Raw genomic sequence first — 10,000 nt, 5'->3', positions numbered from 1 at the left:
TGACTACTGGATATAGTTTTGTGGGATTAGAAGGTTGATAGAGATAATTGGATGTGGCTTTTGTAGAATTAAAAGTGGATAAAGAGGACTGAATGCAGTTTTTGCAGGAGTACAAGTAGATAAAGAGGATTGAATGTAATTTTGTGGGATCAGAAGTAGATAGAGAAGACTGGATGTAGTTTTGTAGGATCAGAAAATGGATAAAGAACGCTACATGCAGTTTTTGTGGAACTGGAAGGACCTGATGTAGTTTTTGTGGAATAAAAAAATGGATAAAGAGAACTAAAGAGGATTAAGCGCTGTTTTGTATGATAAAAAAAAAAAAAAAACATATGAAAGGGAATTACATGGGATTTAACTGAATCTGAAACTGAGAAAAGGGGACTGGATACTCTCTTGTAGATTTTTAGTAGATATAGATGACTGAACGTTATCTAGTGACAGTAGAATCTAAGCTAAAAGAGAATTAGACTAATTTTAATAGATTCTGAGGATGAAAAAAAAAAAAGGAGACTGGAGGCAAAATCGTGGGACTTCAAGGGAGAGGAGGAGGAATAAATACTTTCTAAGCGAATTCGAAAATAAAGGAGAGGATTACATGTTTCTTAAATGGGATCAGGGAAATGGGACACTGATGAAAGAGGATCCAGCCCCCCGGTGTTATATTTCTGGGGATTATAAGAGGATTAGTGGCCTCATATTTTGCTTTGAAGGGGATTGGGAAGGATTAGAGGTTCCAACGCCGCCTCTTCATGAATAAAAATAAGAACTTGAAGGTGAAAGAAAGTGAAGAAAATGAAAGTGAAGAATTCTGGAGATGATATGTAAAAAAAGAAAAAAAAAAGGAACAGGGGAATAAAGTGAGGAGGAGGAGGAGGAAAATGAAATAAAGGTGTATAAAAAAGTATAGAAAAATAAATAAACTCCTGACGCTAGAAATAAAAAGATGGAACGCAAAAAAAAAAGAAAAAGAAAATAAAAAGCAGAAAGAAAAAAAAAAATCTGAGCCTCGTTTTTCCTCTTGAGTAAAAATATCTAAAACAACAACAATAATAATAATAATAATAATAATAATAATAATAATAATAATAATAATAATAATAATAATAATAATTAGAAGAAGAAGAAGAAGAGGAAGGAAGAAAAAGAAAAAGAAAAAGAAAAACAATAAAAAAAAAGAGGAAGAAAAAGAAGCAGCAGCAAGAGGCAGGCTGGCGGGGAGGCGGACGGGTGGGGGAGAGTAGAGAGTGGTGGGGTTACCTGCCGAAAATAAGAGGGCGGCGTGACACAGGTGAGTGAGGGGGTGATTCTGGCGACAGGTGAAGCTGCGAGCCTAATTAAGGATTCCCAGGTGAGGAGGAGGAGGAGGAGAAGGAGGAGGAGGAGGAGGAGGAAAAAAAGGACAAGATGAACAAACTTTAAGAAGAGATGGAGATGGAGAGAGCGAAGGAAGGAGGAGCAAGAAAGAGTGAAGGGAAGAAAAAAAAAAAAGGGAAGGATGGAAAAAGTGAAGAAAGTGTAAGGATTTTCAGGTAAGAGAGAGAGAGAGAGAGAGAGAGAGAGAGAGAGAGAGAGAGAGAGAGAGAGAGAGAGAGAGAGAGAGAGAGAGAGAGAGAGAGAATGGACATGGACAAAAAACAACAGAACAGGGAGGAGAAAAGAAATGGATAAGACAGCCACAAGAGAAACGGTAAACATACATATAATGAAGAATACAGTTAAGTATACAACGAGCTCGCTATACATGTAAGCTAATACACAAATCAATGAAGGACATACAGGTATAAAATAAGTGTCGATGGCAAGGAGTACATTTAAAGGGCGTACAGTATATTCAGGGTGTATTCACGAGGCAAGGTGTACATTTAAAGGGTGTACATACATTCAAGGTGTATTTATGAGGTAGAACAAGGGTGTGTACAGAAGAAGTGTGGCACGGTGGACAGTTGAAGGATGTAAGATGTAGATGCGTGGTAGAGATGGAGGGTGTATATGCAACTGTGATGGTCTTCCCTTGTTATCACTGACGGCACTGTGAAAAGTGTTTGCATGAACACGCGGAAAAAAGAACACGGAAAAGTTGGCAAATTATGTGTTTTCCAGGGTGCAGAATAATTTAATTGACCGTAGTAGCAAAAAACAATGGCTCTAGGAAGATGTACATAAGTGAAAATTTAGCCTTCTTCGTTAACTTCCTAACTGTTCCAACCAATTTACTGTACTTAGACTTTAAATCCTCTTCCCCTGCCTTTAATCTCTTATATATACTTCTCTCCAATCCTATGCAGTGTTCTAACCTACCAATCATCCATTTAGGGTCATTCTTCTGTGATCTTATTGTTCTATAAGGAATTTGTGTAGCAGTGAAAGGGTTAAAAGGTGTACTGTACGTTGAGGGTGTACAGTATATTCAAGGTGTACTTTCGAGGCAGGGTGTACAGTGCAATGAAAGGGCGTCTGGTGTACTCAAGCGGTAGAACAAGGATGCGTATAGAAAAAAAGTGATAGAGTGTAGTACATTCAAAGGGTTTACAGTACATTAACTCTTTCAGAACCAGACACTTTCAAAGCATCACAAAATCACCTGCTATTAATTATGAAAGGAGTAATGCCAACTGATGAGTAGCAAAAGGTAATTTCTAATACCTTTATTACAACAAAATCATCCTGAAGTTAATGCACTCCTGTAATGGTATCTGCAGTGAAAGTGGGCTAATATCGTGATACTCAAAGGGTTAAGGGTGTACTTACGAGGCAGGGTGTACAATAAAGAATTTGTGTAGCAGTGAAAGGGTTAAAAGGTGCACTGTATATTGAGGGTGTACAGTATAGTTAAGGTGTACTCACGAGGTAGAACAAAGGTGTGTACAAGCCCACGGAGGCGACGGCTGCTGCAGTGATGAGGATCTGGACTGACCTCAGCTTCAGGCAGGTCAGGTCAAAGTAAGGTGGCTTCTCAGAGTCGATCTTGTACTTGTCCCTCACTTGCTGCGGGGGGAGAGGGAGATAGCGAAGGGAGAGAGGGGAGAGAGGGGAATGAGGTAGTGAGGGGAAAGATAAAGGAGGAGGGCGAGGAGGCGGAGAAAGGGATAGGTGAGGGAAATGAAGGGGGAAGGAAAGAGGGGGAATAAAAGGGAGGGTGAGGGGTAGTGAAGGGAATGAGGGTAAAGAAGGGAGGGATAGGAGGAGTGAGGGATATGAAGGGGAAAGGGAAAGTGGGGGAGAGGGTAATGAGGAGGGGAGTGTAGTAGAATAAGAATGAAGGGGAAGAGAGAAGAAGACGGAATGGTAACATGGAAGAGAAGGAATGGAGAGGAAGGGAAAAGAAGGAAGGGGAGAGAAGGAAAAGGCCAATGAGATAAGGAGAGAGAGAGAGAGAGAGAGAGAGAGAGAGAGAGAGAGAGAGAGAGAGAGAGAGAGAGAGAGAGAGAGAGAGAGAGAGAGAGAGAGAGAGAGAGAGAGAGAGAGAGAGAGAGAGAGAGAGAGAGAGAGAGAGAGAAAGACGGAGGGGAGAGGAGACGTGAAAGGTTATGGGGAGAGAGGGAGGGAGGAGAAGGAGGGGAGGGAGAAAAGGTCATGGTAGTAGTAGGAGGAGGAGGAGGAAGAGGAGAGGGGAATAAAGGTCAGGGAAGAGGGAAGGAGGAGGGGAGAGAAAGTTCAAGGATAAAATGGAAGAGTAGATGGGAGAGTAAATGGGAGAGTAAATGGGAGAGGAGAAAGGTTAAGGATTAGAGAGAGAGAGAGAGAGAGAGAGAGAGAGAGAGAGAGAGAGAGAGAGAGAGAGAGAGAGAGAGAGAGAGAGAGAGAGAGAGAGAGAGAGAGAGAGAGAGAGAGAGGATGAGATGAGAGGGAAGTGAGAGGAAGGTGAGAAAGGAGAGGAAAGAGACGTAAAGAGAGTAGGCGAAGGAAGGGAGAGAGGAGGAGAGTGAAAGACAAAGGATGAAAGTCACAGGTAAGGGTGAAAAGGTGGGAGAGGGAAGAAAAAAAAAGTTGGTGTTTAAAAAAAAAAATAAATAAACATGATATTTTCTCCTACTTATGAAAATGTATCTATGTATGTATGCATTTACCTGTTAATTTATCTTCCTGTCTGTCTGTCTATCTATCTGTCTATCTATTTTCCTATCTACCTTCTCGTGTAAATATTATTACGTTACTTCTTTCTCATTTTTTTTTTTTTTTTTTTTTAATTCAACGTAACTTTCTCTATTATCTTTACTTAACTTTCTTTTGTCTATCAAAGTTATGACGTGTTTTATAATTACACTTTTTTCCAGTTTCTCTTTTGTTATATCTTAATACCAGCTCTCTCTCTCTCTCTCTCTCTCTCTCTCTCTCTCTCTCTCTCTCTCTCTCTCTCTCTCTCTCTCTCTCATCATCATCTTTTCTTTAACTTTCTCTCACACGTCCTCATTCAGTCTTCTCTCAGTTTTTACATTCACTTCACTCACTCACTCCTTCCATTACGGCGCTGTCACCTTCCCTTCCTCTTCCTCTCCTCACTTCCCTCAGCCAGCCTACCTTCCTCTCCTAGCCTACCTTTCCCCCAACATACCTCTCTCCCTCCAGTCTATCTTCCTCCCCTAACCTACCTTCCTTCCCAAAGCCTATTTTCCTTCCTCGGCCTACCTTTCCCTCTCTCAACCTACCTCCCTCCCCCCAGCCTCCCTTTCCTCCCATCAGCCTAAATTTCTCTCCCCAGCCTACCTTTCTCTCTCCCAGCCGATCTTCCTCCCCATCCTACTTTTCTCTCCCAGCCTACCTTTCTTCTTCTCAGCCTACCTTTCTCTTCTGGTTCTTGATGTGCAGGATGGCGCGCCGCTGGGGGTGGTAGAGCGAGGCTGACCTGTAGAAGATGCCCAGGAAGAAGCTGGAGAAGACCACGCCTGTCACGGCCTGCAGTCCCAGACGCCACCCGACCGACCTGCAGGAGGGGGAGGCTGAGGACGTGAAGTGTGTGTGTGTGTGTGTGTGTGTGTGTGTGTGTGTGTGTGTGTGTGTGTGTGTGTGTGTGTGTGTTTACATATTCGAGACACTTATCAGATGTGTGGCACGGAAGATTTGTTTTCGGATCGTTTTTTTCATCAGTTTGTGTGTAAAATAATTCATGAAATTCTTAGGTTGTACTGGTGATTATAAAAAGGAAAAGTGTCGTTATTTATTTCTATTTTTTGTTAGTGTATGAAGTTTCATGGACTACAGATTTGATAATTACATATATTTTGTGTAAATAAATATGTATGTACATTGTGAAGTTGTGTTCATTTGGCTAACAAAGGAAAAAAATAAATAATTATGTGACTCCTGGCTGTGGTCAATGAGAATATTTATGTCTATCTCTGTGTGTGTGTGTGTGTGTGTGTGTGTGTGTGTGTGTGTGTGTGTGTGTGTGCGTGCCTATTTCTACTTACGTAATCGCCTCGTCTTTAACTCTTTCGCTGCGACACACATTTTTTCCTTAAACATCTATAACTTTTTTATCCTTATTTTTTGTGCTAAGCTGCAGTAAATATTTCTACCGCGTAAAAGACAAGATTAACCTTCCGTTTTCTCTCTCTGTCCTCTCTTGCGTCTCAATTTAGTTTTCACGACTACAACGTCGGAAGGTCCTGTCTTCTCTGTAAAAAGAAACGGTAGCAAGTTCTGTTTCTATAAAGAAAACGTTGCGAGGTACCGTCTAATCTTTAAAGAAAATGTTACTAGGTTCTGCCTAATTTTTAAAGAAAACGTTAGTGACTCTAGTTCGAAACAAATACGTTAGTGGGAGACGCATAAATATATATATACGTAATACGAGTGTTCGGGTATTCAAGTATGTGTATGTATGTACTGTAAGTATATAAATAATGTATACTGTACCTCCTCTAATCACCGACAATCTTTAAAGGACCAGAAAACCAACAAATCAAGAAACGCTACCACTCCTTTCGCCTCCAGTTCAGTGATGTTCGTGGGATCAGCCTTTGCAACGGCTCCCACTCTTATGTGTTAGGTTAGGTGAGGTTTTGACTGGTTGTTGAACTTTGGTGCTGTCTGCGGCCTTGTGGCAGTTTATTTGATGCATGTCTTAGGTTAGGTTAAGTTGGGGTTAAGTAAAGTTTCACTCGTTGCTGTACTTTGTTCCTGTCTGCGGCCTTGTGACAGTTTACTTGATGCATTTATGTTACCCTTGTTATAGTTACTTCTGTTATATGATGCATTTTTTATGGTTATCTGCTACATTACTCCTATTATTTGTACATGTGTTACCCTTGCTATTGTTACCCCTGCTGCTGCTCCTGCCCACCTGATCGCCTCCTTGAAGAAAACGGAGAAGAGCGTGACGCCAATCCCACAGCCAGACTGAGCAATAATCTCCACGAACTCCCTCCTGCGTCTGAAGTACTGCCCCAGCATCAGGTTGGCGGCTTCCCTCGTCATGCCCACGCCCACGCCGAGCACCAGGCCGTAGCTGTTGGGCGGGAGGGTCGTGAGGAGACGGCAGACAGGTGGACGAAGACAGGGAGATGGTGGAAACACGATAAATGAAAGGAAAGGAGAGGAAAGGAAGTGAGGGGAGGGAGGGAGGTACAGGACGACGGTAAATAGGAGAAATGAAATGGGTTTTGACAGGAAAGGATAGGAAAGGAAGTGAGAGATGAGAGGAAAACAAGGAAATGGAAGAGGGAAATGACAGGAAGGGAGAGGAACGAAAGTGAGGGATAGGGAGGTGGGAGAAGCGAAAGCAATAGGGAAAGAAAGCAAGAGAAATGAAAGAAAGGGAGAGGAAAAGGAAGTGAGGAGTGAGGAGAGGTGGGAGGAAGGCACACGAAGACAGGGAGAGGCCGAGAACAGGAGAAATGAAGCAGAAAATGACGGAAAGGGAGAGGAAAGGAAGCAAGAGATGGGGGGAGGTGGGTGAGAAGGGTGAGTGTAGGTAAAAACAGGTAGATATAGAGAAAGGGAGAAAAGGGAGGGGGTAAAGATAACAGGAGGTGAAAGGTCGGGAAGGGAGAAGGGAGTAATGAGAAGAGGACGGGAAGAAACGTAAGGGAGTAAAGAGGGAGAGGGACGAGGATATAAAAAAGAGGATGGGAAATATCAGAAAGAGGAGAGGATGGACAGGAACGGGAAGAGGTGGAGGAGAGAGAGAGAGAGAGAGAGAGTGGGCCGAAAATAGACGGGAAGAGGGCGAAAAAAATTGAGGAGAAAAGAGATGGGGGAGAGAAAAAAGAAAGGCAAGAGAGTGTAAAGACAGGAATAAGAGAGAGAGAGAGAGAGAGAGAGAGAGAGAGAGAGAGAGAGAGAGAGAGAGAGAGAGAGAGAGAGAGAGAGAGAGAGAGAGGACAAAGGAAAACAAGGCAGGAGCAGTACGAGGAGGAGGAGGAGGAGGAGGAGGAGGAGGAGGAGAGAGAGAGAGAGAGAGAGAGAGAGAGAGAGAGAGAGAGAGAGAGAGAGAGAGAGAGAGAGAGAGAGAGAGAGAGAGAGAGAGAGAGAGAGAGAGAGAGAGAGAGAGAGAGAGAGAGAGAGAGAGAGAGAGAGAGAGAGAGAGAGGCAAATCAAGTTACAAGGAAATTAGATGCAGGAGAATTTAATAAAGGTGGATATAAAATTACAGAATATTGAATTAATCTCTTGTTTCTGATCCTTTTAACGCTGAAACCATTTGAAGTTCTTAAGCCCAAACAACACGCACCCACTCTCTCTCTCTCTCTCTCTCTCTCTCTCTCTCACACACACACACACACACACACACACACACACACACGAATTGCAAGCTACATATAAATAGACTTTTTCTTTCTTAGCCATTGTTTGAGTAAAGGAACGTAGAGAGAGAGAGAGAGAGAGAGAGAGAGAGAGAGAGAGAGAGAGAGAGAGAGAGAGAGAGAGAGAGAGAGAGAGAGAGAGAGAGAGAGAGAGAGAGAGAGAGAGAGAGAGAGAAAAAATTTGTTTAGCTTGGAACATTTAATAAAAGGATGATAAATTAAGAAAATATGATAGGCAAGAATAAAAAAAAAAAAAGGAGAAAAAAAAAAACAAAGGATTAGAAAAGAAGTAAGTTTAGCAGAAGTGCATTTACTCGTAAATATTGGAGATTCATTAGAGATTTATTTCCCTACCAAGTCCACTCTCTTCCCGTCCCTGTACCTTCTCTTCACGCTCTGTCTGCCTTCCTTCCATTCTTAGTTTCCTTCACTTCCCGTCCTCCCAGCTTTTACTTCCCGCTTCAGCCCACCTCTCGTTCTTTACTAGGCTACCCACTTCCCGCCCCTGCACACTCACTTCACGCTCTGCATCACTTCACTTCCCTAGCATGCTTTCTTACAACCCTATCTTCCCGCTCCATCTCACTTTCCTCCCTTCTTAGCTCCCTTTTCTTCCTCCCCCTGTAACAATTTTCTCTGCCTGGCCCACTCTCAGCCTTCCCTAGAACACCCTCCTCCCGCCACACCATCCTTTTCTTCCCGCCCTGACAATCTTTTCTTCTAGCTTTACCATACTCTCTTCCTTCCTTAGATCCTCCTCCTCACGTCCTAATACACTACATCACTCCACCCTTTCTTCCCGCCCTGTCCGACAAATCCTTCTCTAGAACATCTTCCTCCCCGTCGTACCTTTCTTTTCTTCCTGCCCCAACAATCTTTAATTTTCCGCCCAAGCAATCTTTCCTTCTCGTCCTGGTCTACTTTCTTCCTTACAACACCCTCTCACTCTCTCATTCTTTGCATACCTCAGCTTATAAAATAGCTCTCTAGAACACTCTCTTTCCGCCCAAGCTTATATCACTCCCCCTACATACGACTACAGCTCTCTCTTCCCGCTGAACTCCACATCATCGCCTACCTGAGGAACACCTGGTGGAGATGCAGCGCGAAGGAGGCGAAAAGGACAGCCAGCGCCATCACCAGGCCCCCGATGACCGCCGTGAGTCTGGTGCTCTTCCGGCGACACAGGGCCACCACTAAGGGCGCCGTCACGCGGGACACGGCCAGGCTGCTAGACCCCACCCAGCCTGTAGAAGGAGAGGTGTCGTTAGGTTAGGTTAGGGTACGTTAGGCTAAGTTAGGTTACGTTAGGTTAAGTTGGGTTACGTTTGGTTAGTTAAGGAGGAGGAATAAATGTGGTTAATTAAGGAGGGAGAGACGTGATTAGGTTAGGTTAGGTTAGTTAAGGAAAAAGACGTGGTTAGTTATGTACGACGAATACTTTGGACTTGTGTTGATGGAGTGACTGAGTGACAGTCTTCGGGGTTTTTCTCTCTACATAATATGCACAAATTGTACTTGAAATTGCTTCCCATGCCGTATCTGGGGCGAGTCTGCTGCCCAACACAACCCAGATCATCACTTTATCCTGTAAGGGAACTGCGAACCTGGATGCTTAGCCAACACTTCAGATTAACACACTCTCAGCAATTGCAAACTCAACTTGTTTTGGCTACCTTTGCACATACTCTGCACTCCCAACTCCGGCTGCCACATCCATCTACACAATCTATCACTACATTTCACCTCCGCCGCTCGTCGCAAATAAATATACGAATAAAAACATACCAGTGCCTAACAGTTAAGAAGGCGGAAGAAACGTGGTTAGTTAAGGAGGAAGAAGAGACGTGCTTAGGTAAAAAGAGAGGGACGGTTACAAAATAAGAGGAGGGAAAGTAAGAAGAGACAGGAGACAAGGCACGATTAGTTAGTTAAGGATAAAGAGGGAAGGTACAGAATAGTTGGAGGATGAGAGGGAGAGAGGAAAGGAAAGAGAGGGAGGTGAAAACAAGACGGGGTTAGTTAAGGGTAGAAAGGCAAGGTATATAATGGTTTCAGAGGGAGAGGGGGATGGAAAAGGAAGAGGTAGGGGTGGTGCAGGGTGCTGTGGAGAGGAGGGAAAGTGAAGATAAGGAGAGAGAGGGAGAGTACTGTAATGTGTTAAGAAGGAAAGAACGAAGGAAAGAAATAAGGAACGGATGGAAGAAGGGAGGAAAAAAGGAAGGAAAGGAGGGAGGAAAAAAGAGAAAGGA

General features: G+C 43.5%; 1 protein-coding gene across 2 annotated transcripts in view; it reads right to left on the bottom strand.

Moving 5' to 3' along the window:
• LOC135104891 (monocarboxylate transporter 13-like) overlaps nucleotides 1-10,000 on the bottom strand; it is a 189,081-nt gene that overhangs the window by 7,246 nt on the left and 171,835 nt on the right. Inside the window, exons 1-5 of one of the 2 annotated variants that reach the window (XM_064012618.1) lie at nucleotides 9,190-10,000; nucleotides 8,827-8,995; nucleotides 6,287-6,451; nucleotides 4,783-4,924; nucleotides 2,848-2,988 (exon numbers count right to left, since the gene is read on the bottom strand). The exon at nucleotides 9,190-10,000 is cut by the window's right edge and continues 426 nt beyond it. In XM_064012618.1, the coding sequence (XP_063868688.1) occupies nucleotides 2,848-2,988; nucleotides 4,783-4,924; nucleotides 6,287-6,451; nucleotides 8,827-8,995; nucleotides 9,190-9,283 (711 nt within the window). In that variant the 5' untranslated portion in view covers nucleotides 9,284-10,000. The remainder of the gene's footprint in view (nucleotides 1-2,847; nucleotides 2,989-4,782; nucleotides 4,925-6,286; nucleotides 6,452-8,826; nucleotides 8,996-9,189) is intronic. The other variant, XM_064012617.1, reaches the window with a different exon arrangement.

The sequence above is a fragment of the Scylla paramamosain genome, chromosome 11, assembly GCF_035594125.1.
Source record: "Scylla paramamosain isolate STU-SP2022 chromosome 11, ASM3559412v1, whole genome shotgun sequence".
In the NCBI taxonomy this organism is placed as follows: Eukaryota; Metazoa; Arthropoda; class Malacostraca; order Decapoda; family Portunidae; genus Scylla; species Scylla paramamosain.
The sequence above is the reverse complement of the archived record's forward strand: the minus strand, read 5'-3'. Positions and strand labels throughout refer to the sequence as shown.